Genomic DNA, 18,116 nt, shown 5'->3' on the forward strand with positions numbered 1-18,116 from the left:
AAAATTCCAAATCTGAAATGCTCCAAAACTTTGTGAGGACGGACATGGTATCAAAAGTGGAAAATTCCACACCTGATCTCATGTGACAGTCACAGTCAAAATGCAGGCATGCTAAAAATACTGTATAAAATTATGCTCGGGCTGTGTAAGATATGTGTGTGAAACAGAAATGAATTTTGTGTCTGGACTTGGGTCCCATTCCCAAGATATCTCATTATGGATGTACAAACAGTCCAAAATCAAAATGAAAAAAAAAAAAGTCCAAAAGACTTCTGCTCATAGGCATTTCACAGGAGAATGTTCAACCTGCATATACAACTTTCTATACCTCACCTTTTAATTTTAGGAATCATTTCTGTATTAACACACCTTCTGCCTCATTCTTTTTTTTTGTAGTTGTTGAATAACTTATCTAATAGATATCATATATATAAAGCCATTTTACACTTCCTTTGTCTTTTTTTTTTTTTAAGTACCACAAACAGTACTGCCATGGACATGCTCAGGATGTACATAATTAATGTGGTCATGTCCCAGAATAAACTTCCACAAGTGGGATTTTTGGGGATGAAGCATATGTGCAGCCCAAACGCTGACAGCTATTGCTAACTTGGCTGCTACTTCTGTCTAGGAAAAAAAGAAAAAAGAAAAAAATGGAGTCCAGGCAAATTTGGAGCTTCCCATCTGCCTCTATCAGGAAAAGCCCTCCAAGGACATGCGAGGTTAAGAGGAACCTTATATCAGGTGGGTGGCTACAGAAATGTTAATAAATCAGAGGGACAGGTTCATGCCACAGCCAAGCCAAAGGACTCATCACCCTCCAAGACTGCTTCCGCCCCTGCCTTCTCCAACAGCTGAGGGCCCCAATGCCACCCAGCTTCCTTTTTTCTCAGCTTCCTATACCTGGACCACACCATGCACCTCCTCCTAGCAACCTGGGGGCTCTGCCTTCTTCCCAGACCCAAATGTCTGGCTCCTTTCAAGGCATCCCACAGAATCATTGAAAACTCTTCAGAGGGGCCCAGGTCCTTTCTTGCTGTGCTCCAGTCTCTCTGGCCACCTGGCTGTTTTCCAAACATGCATATATCCTCCCAGTGTGAGGTCACTCCCCACTCCCACTGTTCCCTTGGCCTCAGAGCTTATTCTTGATACCCACAGATCACTGCCTTTTCTCTCAGGTCTCTACTCAAATCCTACTGCCTCAGAGAGATCCACTTTGACCCTTAGACACTCTTTAATCCCACACCCTGCCTGCATTTTAAGAGACTGGTCTCAACTTAATGCCATAGTTTCTGCTTATTTAACTGTTTGCATAGTCAGCTTCATCAGGGTGAGTCTTTGTTTTGCTCATGCTGCATCCTAGAACTTAAATTGATGCCTGATATATAGTATGTGCTCACTAAAGATCTGTATGGCAATGACCCTTCATCCATGACGTAAACATATCAAGACCCCCACTATATGCCTAAAATCACGGATAGTACCAAACCCTATATATACTATGCATTTTCCTGTAATACATTCCCATGATAATATATAATTTATAAATTATATAAATTTATAAGTTAGACACAGAAGAGATTAATAATAATAACTTACTATAGACCTTGACAACCTCAGCATGTGATTCTTTTTCTTATTAAGTCAAAACCTTTTACCTTTTCACTTAATGGAAGCACTTCATGGCTTCTCTTTGGCATCTCTGAATTTACAGTATCACTAATCTTGTACGCGAGGGCCATTATTAAATAAAAGAAGAGTTAACTGAACACAAGCATTGCAATACTGCCACAGTTGATCTGATAACCAAGATGACTAATAAGTGACTGATAGGCGGGTAACATATACAGCAGGGATACGCTAGACCAAGGAATGATTCACATCTTGGTGAGATGGAGACAGACAGTAAGAGATTTTATCTTGCTACTCAGAATAATGTGCAATTTAAAATTTAGAACTTGTTTATTTGGGGGAATTTTCATTGAATACTTTTGACTGCAGTTGGTTAGAGGTAACTGAAACCAGCGATAAGGGGAGAACTACTGGAGTTGAACAGATGCTCTGGCCCTGCCTTGCCTTTCAGCAAAGTTCCCAGCCTCCAGGTGCAGTAGGAGCATTGCAGGTAAAATCTACATGCCTCAACATACAACTTCAGGTCTCTGGACCCCTGAATTTGTCATTACCTGCACCTGCTATGTCACTCACTCAGTCCACAGTGCTCCACATGAACTTATATTTACCTTCAAAACCCAGTTTAAGTATCACCATTTGCAGGAATCTCTTCCCAAAGGCCAGGCATCCAGGCTACTTGGCTCTGTACAAGGATCCTACAGATACCTGTTATCTGGTATTTCAAAAATTTTTTTCTTCCATCACTCCCCAGCATTCCTTAGAAGGCTGCTTCTTCACACAGCTCCTTTAAGGAGGGACAGTGTCATCTTCATCTCTCTGGCTACAGATGAGGTACTTGGCATTCAGCACCCACTAGATGCTCAGAGAACTTTGAAAGAAATAATCAAAATATATTTTTTATTATTTACCACATCCACTATGAGGGACCAAGGTCTGGGTGATGAGCCTTCTCTGAACAAGGCTGAAAAGCAGCCATTTAGATGTTCAAAGATCTGGATAAAGACTTCCTTGTAAGTAGCTACCTTCTGTTGAGCAATGACCATGCACTGGGTGCTTTATAAACATCAACTCATTTAATGCTCTGGAAAACCCCAAGAGGTAGGTAGACTTATCGTTACATTTTCAGAGGAGCACAGAGAGGCCCTGAGAAGATATGTAAGTTGCTCAGGGACATGCCCTTGACAGGTGGAGGAGGCAATGACTTAAACTGGGCTGGCGAAGTTGCCCACTAAAATCTACAGTCATGTGCAGGGTGATCAGGTGGGGTTGGGGTTGAGTCAAATGGAGGTAGGTAACCTAACACTAGCAGAAATTAGGTGGTGATGCACAGTGCTCAGTGAGAGGAGATCTGGGAAGCATGTCTGACCCTGAAATTTGAGGTAAAGGAACAGGCTCTGCATGGGGCTTGGCAGTTCAGGCCCAGCTATGAATCTGCACCTGCAGCAACAGGGTTGGAATGGGATACTGTGCCTCAGATAATAAGAACTATCTCACATACCCCACTTACAACGTTCTCAAATTACATTACCTCATTTAATCCTGACAGCAACCCAGAGAGGTTGATAAGGCAAGGAATCATCATAGTTGCTATAGGCTTGGGCCACCGTCCATGGTGCTACTGGGAAGTGGTGGAACCTTTAGAAAGTATGTCCTAGTGAGAGGAGGTTAGGTCACTGGGGTGCACCCTTGAAGGGGATGTTGGGGACCTGGCTCCTTCTCTGTCTCTCTCACCATGAGGTGAGCATCTTTGCTCCTCTTATGATGTACTGTGGTGTCACAGTCTCAAATCAATAGGGCCACAACTGACCATCGATTGAAACTTCTGAGACCGTGAGCCAAAATACATCTTTTCTCCTTTAAATTTTTTATCTTAGGCATTTTGTCATAGCAACAGCGAGTTGACTAAGACAATCCCCATTTCACAGATGGGAGAACCAGTCCTAAGCATTCTACTTATGCATTTAATGCTTTCCAAAGAACTGTGGAGTATAGGAAAACTATTATCAAGGCCATTATCATCAGGTGGGTGTTGTCTCATTTGCAATTTATAGATAAGGACACTGAACTCCAAGGGCTTAGGAAATATTCATTCATTCTTTCCCTCTTCCATTTATTCGTTTCAATAACTAATCTGTTTGAATCAAATGTATGAAATATGATATGTCAAGAGCTTTGTAATGTTTTGAACAACTAATAATAAAAAAATTAAAAAAAAAACTATTAATAGGAACCTAAAATGTGCTGGCAAAACAATAACAAATAAATCAGATGTGGTCTTTGCCAGTATGGAGCTTAAAAACAGAGGAAGGTGAGAATTAACACATTAACAAAGATATAATGATTTCAGATGAGAACAAGGTAGACATTGAAACAGAGGGATGGGTTTGAGCTGTCTGCGGTGCTGATCCTGGTGGGTTGGTCAGGGTGGGATTCCCAAATGACACTGGAATTAAGATTCAGGGATAACAAAGAGCCAGATACATGAGGATCTGGAGAGGGTTCTTCTAGGCAAAGGGAACACAAAAGCCAAATGACCCTCAGATAAGCCCAGGATGTCCAAAGGGCAAGGCAGAGAGGAAGATGAGTGTAGGAGGGAAGCAGGGAGGTGCCTTATCCCCTGAAAAGAACCAGTTCTCACTCCAGCACCTCTGATCCCCAATTTCATGTCCAAAGAAAATCAATTAAAATGTCCATATGACTTAGAAAGACAAAAAAAAAAAAAGATGAAGATAATCCAGAAAGACAAGGCCTCATCCTTCTGAATAAAGAAGGAGAACTGAATACCCTTAGAGCTTAATTTGGGCCCCGCACACAATATGTGCTCAACACATGTTCCTCAATCAGAAGGCATGCAAAAGCAATTTTGATTGTATACGAAGTGAGAGTGAGGTTGCTCACAAAACCCTGGATATACAGGACATGGGGTCTGAGAAAGGGAAGACAAATCCAGGTCTACTTCATGTCATGACACTTTAGTTACACACTTTAGAGCACTCAATCCCACTGGAGGTTAGAGACTCAAATTTTAGAAATGCAAACATATTTAGATAAATGCATGGATGCCAATGCATAATGGGTTACTAAGGGAAACTAGGATGGTCTGGTTTTAAAATCTGACATTAGGAAGACAAGCTGTCCCTGCCCCATAGGCCCCCTGCCGGGATCAGAATCAAGACCACCCTGGGGGGCCTGAGTATTTCTCACTACTAAATCAGTAATAGGGATTATGTCCTGAAAAAGGAAATGAAATTTTAAGACGGGAAGTGGGTTGGGTCAGGTGCCCATGGTAAGGCAAAGCCACATCCAGTTGTGGATAGGAAAGTGGCACCTTATTACTGACTTTATGGTAATCTATGGGCTGGTTTCACCTCTGCTTCTAGAGACTAGAATGTTATCTTTCACTCTGCCTGGTCTGAATGTGCACAGTGTCTTTCTTATGCACACCAGGAGTGCAAACATTTGTGCAACGAATGAACTAGCATTCAGCCATGGCCTCTACTTTAACCAAGCAGTGTGGTCCTGAATGAGGCCCCTGGAGTTGGGGGCAGGGCAAGGACAGAAGCCAGCACACAAAGTCATGGACAGAACTAGAGAAACCATGAACAACCCACATCAGGGGAGAGCAAGCAAAGAGAATTGGTGAGGAAAAAAAAATTTTTTTAAGAAAGTGGGTCCAATATTTGAAGGGCTGTCACATGGAAAAGGAATTAGGAATGCTTTATCCAAAGCCCCAGAAACTAACTTTCAGTTGAATTTAAGGAAAAAATTCTTCATAGCAAAGTGTTTTCCAGACAAGTTTAGTGAAATGCTAGATTTCAGGGGGAGGAGGGAAATTATTCCAATTTATTCTACAGGAGAATAAGTTTGGGGATTTGGGTTAGCCTCAGGTACATGAATGTTCTCACCAAGACATAGTTTTCAGCCCTCCTCAAGCTGCTGTGGCTCAACAGATTTTCATAGGATGCTATCAACATCTCCTACAGTCTCTGCATCCCAAGTTCATCTCTGGGGAAAAGATGAATTGGAGCTGTCTGACAAAAGCACGTCACGAAGGGATGAGTGTCACACCACAATTGGAGTACTTTCAGAATACAGAATTCAACACTGTGTAGATAATACAGATGCAACCTGAATAGGAAACCAACTCATGAGTTCATTCTCCCATGCACATTCATCTAGAATGGCCAAGTAGCTGGCAAAAGGGTCTTTACACAGAGGATGCAGACCATCTGTCCCTTCCTGCCACGTGGTGGCCAAAATGAGTGAGTGACATGGATACTGCAAACAGGTCCTGGAACTGATCAATGCTGGTGAGTGGGAATATTAATGACAGCATGAGCTCTTGCCAGGGCCCCCTTGGCACATCTCCTATAGTATTTTCTAGAACATATTGCCTCCCTGCTTCTTATCTATCCATCTATTCTATAAATATTCATTGAGGGTTTTCCATATCCTGGCAGTGGTGAGTAAAACCAGACAGGTGCTGCTTCATGACTGCCTGTCAGTGAACACAATGAACAAATATATAATATGGCTAATATTCAACTAAAGGTCTGTATACATGATACAAAGGGAATGAATGGTGCAAAAAAAAAAAAAAATCCAGGAACTTACATAGAGACCACGTCTTATCTAGGACTTTGGAATGGGTTCCCTAGGGAAGTATGGAAGCTATATTTTGTTGACCCTTTAAAGGTGCAAGTCCAAAAATATGTCTCTGTGACATTCCTCCAGGAAATTAGAGTTCATTGAAGTCGGGAATAAACCACACAGTCTCACTTAGCACAGAAGCCCCCTCTCCAGTACATATTTTACAGATGTTCGGTTTGAGACTGTGATTCACTGGGTCTGGGGTAGATAAGCAGGAGTTTTGAATGCTACTGCATGTACTCTACAACCCACCAATTCCACTATTAGGTAGAACACATTTAAGAAGTGCCACTTAACAAAGCATTTTAAAAGTCCTAAATAAATGGGTAGAAAGGCTCAGTCACGAAGATGTCACTTTTCTCCAATAGACTTCCAATCAAAATCCCAGAGTTTTTGTTTCTCTTTATGGTTGTTGCTGTTGTTTAATCTAACAAACTGACTCTAAAATATATTTGGAACACTAAGAACACTTTGGAAAGGAAAAAAAATGAGGAAGCCTCCTTGCCAGAGCTTGTCTTACATAAAACTATAGTTTTGGTATCGACACAGAGATAGACTAAGGTGACAATGAAACAGGACAGTGAGCCCCAAACAGACCTGTGCTTTTAGGAAAATGATATATAAAAGATAGCACTGTAAGTCAGTAGAGTAAGGATGAATGATCAGGAAGTACTGTTGGGAAAATTGGTTATATATATATGAAAATAAAAATCTGAACAAAATTTATACACAGTAAAAATAAGAATTTTTAATGAAATTTATAAAAAATAAAAAGATTGGGGCTGGGGATATGGCCCAAGTAGTAGCACACTCGCCTGGCATGCCTGAGGCACTGGGTTCAATCCTCAGCACCACATAAAAATAAAATGAAGATATTGTGTTCACCTAAAGCTAAAAAATAAATAAAAAGACTATGTTCCTAAATGTGTGTGGGGGGGGAACCTTCAAAACTCTTAGAAGAAAATACATAACTTTTTTTTTTTTTTACAACTTTGGAGTACAGAAATATATCTTAAATTAGATTCCAATTATGCAAACCAATCTCTTTAGAGATTGACAAATATAACTTCAATAAAATTGAAAATTCCGTACACCATAAATGAAAAAGAAAATCCACACACTGGGAAAATATATTTCCAGCATAACATCTAGCCTGTACCAAGAATTCCTTTCTATAGGAAAAAACAAACAATCCAAATAGAAAAGAGTATGAACCTGAAGATCCAAATTCATTTTTAAAAAGACCATGAAAAAGTGCTCAACCTCATAAGTAATTAGAGAAATACAACTTTAAAATGGTGAAATACCAATCACACCCATTTTATGAACAAAACAGGACTGACTAGACCAAGCGTTCCATAAACATAGAGCAGCAGAAATTCTTGCACACATACATATTTAGAATGTAAATTAGGGAATCACTTTGTATTATCTAATATTTGATAAAACTTAACATGCATGTACCCTACAAACCACCAAATCCACTATTAGGTATTACTATGATCCCCCACCATTCCCATGTTGGAAACTTAATCCTTAATGCTACAGTTTTGAATGGTGGAACCTTCAAGAGGTGATTAGGTCATGAGGGCTCTGTCCCCATGAATAAATATCATTACCATGGGAGTGGGTTAGTTATTGATGAGTGAGTTCCTGACAAAGGGATCAGTTTGGCCCCCTTGACTGCTCAAGCAAATATGCTCTCTTGCCCTTCTGCCTTCCACCATGGGATGATACAGCAGCAGGCCCTTGCCATATGCCAGGCTCTCGACCTGGCACATCCCAAGCTCTAGAACTACAAGAAACAACTTTTTGTGAGTTACCAGGTCTGAGGTTTTCTGACAAGAACCAGCTAACAGACAAGACAGTTACACAGCTTGGAAACCACTCAGGTACTAAAGAAAGCACTGGACAAGACATTCACTAAGTGTGCCTAATACTAGTGGCAACATGCTAAAAGCCCATCAAGAGGACCTGGGTAAATACAATGTAGGCTATTCATATAATACAACAATATACCACAGTGTAGGGGAAATAAAGAACCAAAGCTACACTTAACCATATGGATACATCTCCAAACCAGCACTGATCAAAGAAACAAAGTTGTTGTAAAACAAGTTAGTAATGGATACCATAGATATAATTTGTTTCTTAAATATCTAAGAGAGGGCTAGGGTTGTGGCTCAGCAATACAGCACTGCCTAGCATGTGTGAGGCCCTGGGTTCAATTCTCAGCACCCCCTAAAAATAAATAAATAAATAAAATAAAGATATTGTGTCCAACTACAACTAAAAAATAAATATTAAAAAAAAATGTAAGCGAGACCTTGGTACTATTAGAGCCATGAAACAAGTTGAAGATGTGCTTTAGGATTACAAATCTAAATTCAGCATAATGATTTCTAGAAAGGGAAAGAGAGAAATGATATTTGGATAAAACACAATCCTTCATGAAACACTGCCCCCCCACACACACTATTAGTATTAGTATAAAGGAAGGAGAGGGTTCTTCAATGGAGCCAGGTCTTTTCTGCCTGAAAAATCTCAGAAAACATTTAGTCCAGACTTTGAATCATAAAGGAAACATCTCTTCAAAACCCTGGGGCAGGGGACAATCCTTCTTCTACTTTAGAAACTCCAAAGTCAGGACTTCTGGGTATGGCTATACAGGTTGTATACTACATAATCCTGGAGGGCACATTTCACAATGTACATAATGCTTCCTCAGGTTGTAAAGTGTGCAACTAAGACAACTGTATGCTTGGAACTCTGATGAAACTATGCCCATTTCTAGGAAAATGCCCACCCATACAATCCTGCTTAGAATTTCAGGGGATTCTGATACATCTCTGATGGTAATCAGCAGTCTAACTCCAGTCAAACACTTCCAGGTAAAGGGTGCTCACAATCTTCTAAAGTAGTTTCAGACAACACTGTGAGACCAACTTCATCCTTAAGCACATTTGAAACTTGCCTCTTTGTAACTTCTGTCCACTAAAGTGAATCTGCTTCCTTTCCACATGCCACTTCAGCTATGGAGAGCAAGCAGACCTGTCCCCCCTGGAGACTTCTGCGAGGCTAAATATACTCTTGACTTCACTTATTACAAACACGCTCTATCTTCTTTTGTTCGAGATGAATTTTTAAACTATCCTTTTAATCACACTTCCTGCCCTAATAAGCAACTAGGCATGCTGACATGTTATCAAAAAACAAGAAGGTATTTCTCTCTGTTGTCCCTTTAGGAAACCCCAGAGGATCTTCACACTTGCTTCTCAAATAATCAAAAGCCCACAAAAGAGGCTGGGGTTGTGGCTCAGAGGTAGAGCACTTGCCTAGCACACGTGAGACACTGGGTTCAATCCTTAGTCCGACATAAAAGATAAATAAATGAAATAAAGGTATTAGTGTCCATCTACAACTAAAAGAAAATACATTTCTTTTTTATTGTTTTAAAAAAAGAAAAAGCCCGCAGAAGCCAGGAACTGCCAGACTGGAGGAAAGGTCAGGTTTTGCCCAGGCATGCGGGCAAGGTCAAATGAGCAGAAGCAGGACAGAGTCCCCACCAACTGAGGGAGACAAGTGCTTCTCCACTTACTCCCAAAACTCCATGACGGGGGAGGTGGCGTTCTGCAGGGACACATGGCTGTAGTTGCTCACATTCAGTTTCTGGAACTCCACGCAATTCTCTACAGTGGGAAAAAAAAACAAGACATACAAGAAAATTAACCTTCGCGAGAGGTAAAGCTGGGAAAACATTCAGCGCTGATGGTGCAATGCTGGCAGTTTTAAGTCGCCGCTCCAAGCAAACATGACTCCAAGAGCATTAGGGGTGGAAATCAATGCTTTACCGATAGTTCACAAGAGGCTCGGCCTGAGCAGGATAGGAGGAAAGGGGTGGGGGCAGGGGACTTGAGTCTCTTCCATTCCCAGCCAACAGGCCCCATCCTGCTCTTTCCTCCAGCCTTATTCCCAAACCATTTTTGCTTTTTTCCACTTTTGTGCCCCAAGTCCTATCTGTAGTATTTCTCTCTCCTACCCAGTGGCCCTTGCTGGACTGAAGGGGGAGATTTAAGGAAATGATCTAGTTGTGATATCCGTAGGGCAGAAACACAGATGAGATTTTTCTTCTATGTTAAAAAAAAGGGGGGGGGGAGCAGGGGGGGAGGGGGCCTGACTACAATCTGCCTTATAAAGATGTCAGGATTGGATAAAATGGTGAGAAGCTACATGCGTAAAAGATCCTTGGTTTCTTCACCATTCCCTTATAGGATCCAATTCATTAGAAAGGCCCAGAGCAACCCATTAATCCCTCCTACTCCTCCAGGAAGCCAACCCTGATCTCCTTCCCCTGAATTCTAGGCAAGCCAGAATTCAAAAGCCCTCCCAGGAATTACCTTCTCTAACTCCATCGATTTTGGAAAGAATCTAAGGTTCAGAAAAAGTCAAGGGACACCTTCCTCCTCACACACAAACCCTTTCTTTCCTCTAGAAAGCCACCCACCAATTAAAGAAGGAACTGAGAATAAATTCTAGCCAGGGCTCCATTTTCTTTGGCATGGTGAATGCCCTGGTAGTATCAGCCACCATGGAACCCGTGCTACTCTGTTTAGAGCTGCCTGGGCCACCAGACTGCAAGCTGCCTAGGGACAGGGCTTCCTGAATTGGCTCGCTCAGAACCTTATGTATCCAGAACAGTGGCCAGCACCCACTTGGCTCTGGTACATTTTTTCTTCTCATGTGTGTAAGAACCATTCAAATTACATCTGCCATCTTCAGGGGAAGAAATTATAATCCTGTGTATGATACTTTGCACACTGCAAGGGTTCACATGCCTTAGAGAAAGGAGACGGCAAACGAGTGGAAGAAAGAGGTTGGTGGTCCACTGGAGAAATGCCTCTATGGTTCCTTTTGGCAAGCGCTAACTATATTCTGAAAGGAAGTGGTCTGGAGGTTCACAGTCAGTCTTAAGAGGAGTCTAGAAAACTGAAATTATAAGTAAAATGACTTGATGTTTCTTGGGCCTTTTCCTGGGCTCAAAATAAAATACAAGAAATCAATCAATAAAATAAAGTTTCTCACGTTTTTGCCTAAAGTTAAAAAAAAAACAAAACTGCAGACACCCAAGGTTCATGAGTTATTTTTATTAAAATGATATTTAATCATGTACAAATAGACAATGGGCTAGTGAAGTCTTTGTGTTTTATAAGTCATAAAACTAGAAAAGATTAAATTTAGAAGCCAAATACCAACTCAACTATGGAACCAACACGATTCAAAATCCCTATATATCACATGACTGTAGAATAATGACGTTTGTTGAAATTAAATTGCTTCCCCAACTGAAAAAAAAAAATGCACCTGACAGGTAAACAGTAGAGTCTGTGGAGATCATCTGCCTCATTCTTCCGCAGGCTATTTGAGTCTCAGTTCTACAACCAGTTTCTGCTGGTTACACTTGTGCAAAACCTTCATTCGTACAGTTAACTGCATTCTCAACTGGACTTTGCTTAGTACCAATGCACCTTATTTATTTATTTATTGGCATGCTGGGGTTGGAACCCAGGGTCTCACGCATGTCAGGCATTCACTCTACCACCAAGCCAAACCCTCAGTCCCCCAGCAGACCATTTATGAATTAAACCTCTCTCTGTTCTTTCCCTTGGCCACTATCATTCTATTTGCCATGAATTGCTCTTAGAGTACAAACACATGCAAATTCAGGTAGTGGACTCTCCTGACCATCTTCAGCTTAAGATTCAGAACATGCACATATTTTCAGAGTATTCTCATAATATCCACAATTAAATTATCACGGAAGACTCACAGGCCTCCAAGAATATGCCCTTGAATTTGAGTTTGATGAACATCTAAGGTCCCTTGCGAAAGGAAGATTAACAACACTCTGAAGAGAGACAGTGAAGCCACCACAAGATGTGAGTGTCAGGGGACAGTCATATGGGGATAGAAAATAGATCTCAGAAATTTCCAGGTCTAATGCCTTCAGTTCTGTCTGCTGGTGACCAGCACCCTACCCAGTCTTGCTACATCTCCTGAGAGGACACTTCCAGACATGATCTCACTACAGATTATAAAATGGATGGTGAGTGGGTTAACTGTGAGCCCCAATTCTAGTCAAAAGGTAGCAGCTGCCCAGAGCACGGATAAGAGCTCCAAGCCTAAGACTAGACTCAAAAGAAGAGATTGCTGTAATCAATTAGAGATGCCTGCTGTAAGCACAGCCATCTCAGAAATAGGTTGGACAGATTTTTCTTCCCTAGATTATAAAACCCAATTCTAAAACTGAAAAACAAAACAGTCTGTCAAATCAAAAGTATTATCCATTCTCGGAAGGGGGCAGCTGCTGAACTCAAATGTCAAGCTAGGTTGAACAGGTAAAGCAAATGAACAAAGTAATCTGGGTGGGATCACTGGAAACTTGAGGACAGATGTGTCACCCAAAGGCAATAGCTGCTTCTCAGCTGCAGCCATTGCTGCCAAGTAGGAATGTTGCCAAATCTCTGAATTTTTAAAGAGAAGCTGGAAGTCTGGATTTTTCACATGAAACATTCAGACTTTAAAATTCTGGTAAACAAATACATTTTTCAGTTTGCTGTTCATTGATCTAAAGATGGATCAGCCTAAAGGCCCTTCACCTGCAGCCCTTAATCTAGTCCAACCCCTTTCTGTTACAGAGGAAAACTGGCCATTTGGAGAAGTAGGGCTGAAACTGGGGATCTAGTTCTCTGAATCTAACACTTATTCATACTCTACACCTTGTCCCCCAGGGGCTCATTCTCTGCATCTAACAAAGTAAGCCAAGAGCATCTCCATTCTCCTAACCATGCCAAACCCTGGACCAAAGCTCAGCTTAGGCTGTAACTAACAAAACAGACCCAGACCAGTAAAGCCACTCCCAGGAAACTGGACTCATGACAAGAGCCCAGAGGTCAAGGATAATACCCCAATCCCGGGTCCTCCACCAGCACCAGCAGAGAGACCCTCCCTGCAGTCCATACCTGTGTTCCACTCATGCCCACAGGTAGCCCAGGGGAGCTCCGTGGTAAAGCAGTTGCTCAGGTAGAAAATGGCCCATGCCAGGATGATGATGTAATACACATTTAGATGGGCCTCAATCACCTGCGTTGCATAGCCAATTCCTGAAAGGATAAAGAAAAGGGAACAATTTGAGTTTCTATCTTTTCCTAACGGTCTTTAGCTACTCTTTGCAGCTTGACATTTTGGGGGCAAAACCTTAATTCTCATTAAATCAACACTTACCTTCAAATAAAGGGCAGACTTTCCTCCAACACGTAATGCCTCCTTCACTTGTGAATTGCCCCAGAGCCGTTTCCAGGAAAAAGACAGGAATTCCACAGCAAATAAAAAATACCACATAGGGAATCAGGAATGCCCCTGGAAGAACATGAAGGAGTGACTTTAAAACTTTTCTCATCATTTCATGTTTGGCACAGGAAATCTTTACTATGCACCTACCACAGGCAAGACATGCTGTTCTCTAAGCTTGAGGTCCAGTTCAGCTAGGACTAGGGTCAGAAAGTATGGCCCCAGGTTTGTGCTCTCTGCCATCTATGACCTTAAGCAAGTCTACCACACAGTTCTGATTCTCAGCTCCCTCATTTGTAAAATGGGACTTTAATATCTACATAGCTTATCTTCCAGAATTAATGGGTAGCTATGAAGACAATATAAAAGAAAGGGTTTTATTTGCTCAGTTCTTTAATTTATGTATTCTGTCCTTTGACTTAGGTCAAGATGATTACCATCCTGAATACTATACCCTTTGTTTTTAATTCTAAAGTGATGTCAACAGTCTAGGTAAGGGAGATCCCTTTCTGTTATTTACTTTTAGAATGACCTGAAAATATATTTTTTTTCATAATGAAAAAGCATTCTCAGGGAATTATATCATGAACAATATCAGGCTTCAAAGAGTTAAACATCCCTATATGCAAGTCCCAGTTGTGCAGTTGAATTGTATGGAGTTTACAACAAGAACCTATCCAGTAAGTCTGGCTTAGGATCAGTCTGGGAAAAGACCACCCTCAGTTTTAGTGTTCCTATCTTGAAACACAATATCCACTGCCTGGGCCTTTCTGCAAAACAAATTAAATAACTGAGGTGAACATGGGCTATTACAAACAGAAGGGGATTTTTTTCCAAATCCCTCGTCCTCTTTCTCCAGTCTAATAACAAAGCATGAAAACATGCTATTTCCGACCATCTGATCTCACAAATGAAGCCTTAAATGAAATTGCTTTTTACTAAATGAAGCCTCTTTAACTGCAAGGATTAATAGCAACAATTTTGATCAATCCTGATAACAGGGTCCTATCTACCAGGTTTTGAAGGGTCTTAGGTTTTTCTGGGCAAGCAACTAATTCAAAATTTCACATTGGGAAAGAAATACTTTAAACTATCAGTGGCATCTATGAGTACAGCTATGTAGATTTTTGAAAAAAAAGAGAAACTGTGGATATACAAACAGCTGAACTATATAAAAAGGCAAAAGTATGTGAAAGGAAGTAAGAATATCTGTTTACTGAATCTAAATCTAATTGATTAAACAGCTGAAATCATTCCTTAATACACTGCAATTTACCTGGGAACCCTCTGAAACCTAATAGATGGCACTTCGTAAAAGCCTTCTGGCCTGTGTATTCATAAAGCTTGTACTGTAATCCTTAAAATAACTAACTCAATCAAGCCAGGCTATCTGTGTACCCAATGGAGACTCTCGGCAAATCAGAGAAAGGAAAAGAAAATCCAGCAATGACTCATTTTTAAACTTCACTCACTACAACATTTTTTTTTAATCTGTGGCAGAATTTGTAATTTACCCAATTTTTGCTTTTAGGAACACTTATTACTTTGGCACAATAATTGCCTGGATGAACAAATATATTCAAACTTTTTTTTGTTTTTGGCTTGGGCCTCCCCTTAAGAGTTTCCACAGGTTTCCAAGTGCACATCACAATTTACAAAGGCCGAGTCTATCAAGAGAGGCAGGACTCACAACTGAGGGCACAGGGCACATTTGGGGTCTCCAAGTCCACTACCTCTGTACCCCCCTTGCCAAACCACCAACATAGGTGGCCACTTCATTACCAGTGCAAAGCAGGCTTGGAGCAGCCTGTACCTTCAAAATGAATGTCTCCAAAGAAAGGGCCTGGGCCCAGCAGTATCCTTCTCACTCTCCCTGCAAGCAGCTCCCGCAGGAAGTCCAGCACCGGCCCTGCCAGCCGACTTCTGAGCCACCTTGTTTAAGGATCTACTAGAGGAAGGGGGGGCACCATAAAAGAGTCAGGGGGGACTGTACTGGCACAGGCTTTCTCTTGGAGAAACATGCCACCGAAGATTTTGGAAGACCCCTTCCCATGCACTTGCAGGGCTGTCCTGTTGATGTGACAGAAGGAAGTCTTGAAGTCTGGAGCCCTTTCTCTGAACTGAGAGAGTCATAGATTTACCACTGCCTCTTCTGGCAAACTGACTTGGAGACGTTGTTACTACACATGACTCTCTCAACACCTTCCTCTCCCTCTCCCCCTTCCACAATCTCTAATCTCTCAAAAACATTAAATCAGTGTCCTTGCTCTGTGTTGTGGGTGACTCTGAGGTCAATAAATGTGACTGCTTGGTGCCAATTCTTCCACCAGAGAGGCCCAATATATTGGCCCCAGAAATGACCCTAAGAGCAAAGTTAAAAAAAGGTGAGGCAGAAAAGCTAACAGCAAAGGCTCATGTAAGAAGTTCTCCCCGTTGTCAGCCCAACTGCAGTTTAAAACAAGGCTTTTGGTCCCAGAATCCCATCTTAAACACTGGTTAAATGAGGAACTTCTCTGACCCTTACTTTCCTCGTCTGCAAGACGAGCATGCCACCGCCTCCAAAGGTGACAGTGAAGGCAAAGTGAGATAGGGAAAGCTTAGCCCTGGTGCCTGGCACTTGAGCAAATTCCCCCAAACCAAGACCACGGAGGCAATAACCAGAGTCCCTTTCCAGTGGGGAGGAAAAAAAAAAAAAGGCTGAGGCTCAAAGGGACTAAATGTTTCCTGTCAAAATGCCAGTGAAAATACCAAAATCAAAGGCCTGCTGGTCTCAGCTGTTACCTCATGCTGGGGACAGATCTCTCCTGGCGGGCAAGTCCCTGCGCACTGGCAGGTGGCACACTGAGGTGCGAAGCAACCCATAGGCACGCTCGCTCCATGGAACAGGTGGGCCGTGCCTGCGGGTGAGCTCACTCAAGTGGCCTGGGGTCGAGGCTCTCCCTTAGGGTCCCACTGCACGCAGGCGCAGGAGAGGGGTCTCGCGCTCGTCCACCCCCCGTCTCCCCACCCCCACGGAGCGTGCGGCACCCCCTCCCCTTCTCCCTGTCGCGTGCCACCTCACCTCCTCCGTTCTTGTAGCACAGGTAGGGAAACCGCCACACGTTGCCCAGCCCGATAATCTCCCCGGCCACGCTCAGCACGAACTCCACCTTGTTGTTCCACTGGCCACGCTCGTGGACAGCCTTGTCGCGCGGGTCGCGCGCGGGCGCCGCGCCCCCGCTGCCGACGCCACCGCTGCCGCCGCTACCACCGAGCGCTTCAGTCTCCCGCGCCTCCTCGGCAGCCTTCCCATTGCCCAGGGGCAGCGCCTTCTCCGCCGTCATGGCCGCGCTGGCTGCCTCGTGCGCCGGCCCGGCTCTGCGCCGCCGCCCCGGGCGGGCTGGCTTTTCAGGAGGCGCGAGCGGGCGGGAGGGGGAGGCAGGGGGTGGAGCTGAGGGACCGGGCCGGGCCAGCGCGGAGAATGGGACGCGGCGGCCCGGCCCGCAGGGCGCCCACGCTGCCGGGGCCCAACTGGGCCCCGAGAGCCTGCGAGCGCACCTTGCGCGCGCCCAGCTCCCTGCGCGCGCCAAGCACCTTGCGCGCGCCAAGCGCCCGCGGTGCCCACCCTTTCTGCTGTCCTATTATCCTCTTAGGACAAGAGTGGAAGCATCCATTCAGGACTAGGTGGACTCCAGAACCAAACCCTGAAGTTCCACCACTCTCTGTAACCTGCTAATGGTGGGGCCTCAGTTTCCCATCCCTACTAAGAAGTAGGCCAGACATCTCCAACTTTAATGTGCACGCTCGGCACCTGCAGATCTTGTTAAACTGCAGATCCTGGCCTGGTAGGTGGGGTGGGCTGGAGACTGCGTTTCTAACAAGTTCCAGGTGAAGCCGATACTGCTGGGCTAGGCTTCTTCCCATCCCGCAGACACAGGCTCGTTCATCCTAGTGCCCCATGCTCAAATACGCATTGAGTCAGACGTTGAGGTGTTAAGTGCTTGTGTCTGGAGATAGGCAAATCTAGGAGGAAATTCCCGCTCTGCTCATCTTGATTGGATGACTTTGGGCAGTCGTCTGACCTATCTGTGCCTCAGTTTCTTGATCTACAAAAGGTAACTCCAACAGTGTCTGCCTCATAGGATTGTTGGTGAAAGGCTGATGAGAAAATGGTCATAAAGTTCTCAACACGTTGGAAGCGCTCAATGAACGTTAGCCATTATTAATGTTACCATGTTTGGACACACACATCTTAATTAGGCATCTTGATTCCACCATGCGGCCTGCGCAATGGTTTCATTAATGAGGTTCTTGGCATAAAGTTAGTTAGAAGAGATCGAAATAAAACACACAGACTCAGTTACCTTATTTCTATTGCCAGGTCCGAGACGGCTCCCCTCTCTGGCTCCAACCTCTAACCGCCCAGCAGGGCAGCAAGGATTACTCAGGGCTAGCAGGAGAGAGAGAGAGAGTGAACACGCCAGGGAGTAGCCTTTTATTGGGGAACA

The 18,116-nt window shown here is 43.3% G+C and overlaps 1 protein-coding gene across 1 annotated transcript in view; it reads right to left on the reverse strand.

Annotated features, from left to right (window-relative positions):
* Positions 1–16,996, reverse strand: part of Slc6a11 (solute carrier family 6 member 11) — a 128,623-nt gene extending 111,627 nt beyond the window's left edge. Inside the window, exons 1-4 of the mRNA XM_046425574.2 lie at positions 16,691–16,996; positions 13,564–13,698; positions 13,302–13,442; positions 9,881–9,971 (exon numbers count right to left, since the gene is read on the reverse strand). Of these exons, the coding sequence (XP_046281530.1) occupies positions 9,881–9,971; positions 13,302–13,442; positions 13,564–13,698; positions 16,691–16,952 (629 nt within the window). The 5' untranslated portion in view covers positions 16,953–16,996. The remainder of the gene's footprint in view (positions 1–9,880; positions 9,972–13,301; positions 13,443–13,563; positions 13,699–16,690) is intronic.
* Between the last annotated feature and the right edge of the window lie 1,120 nt (positions 16,997–18,116).

Source organism: Marmota monax, unplaced genomic scaffold (assembly GCF_021218885.2).
Source record: "Marmota monax isolate L192 unplaced genomic scaffold, Marmota_monax_Labrador192_F-V1.1 WCK01_AAM20220418_F8-fsc00028, whole genome shotgun sequence".
NCBI lineage: Eukaryota > Metazoa > Chordata > Mammalia > Rodentia > Sciuridae > Marmota > Marmota monax.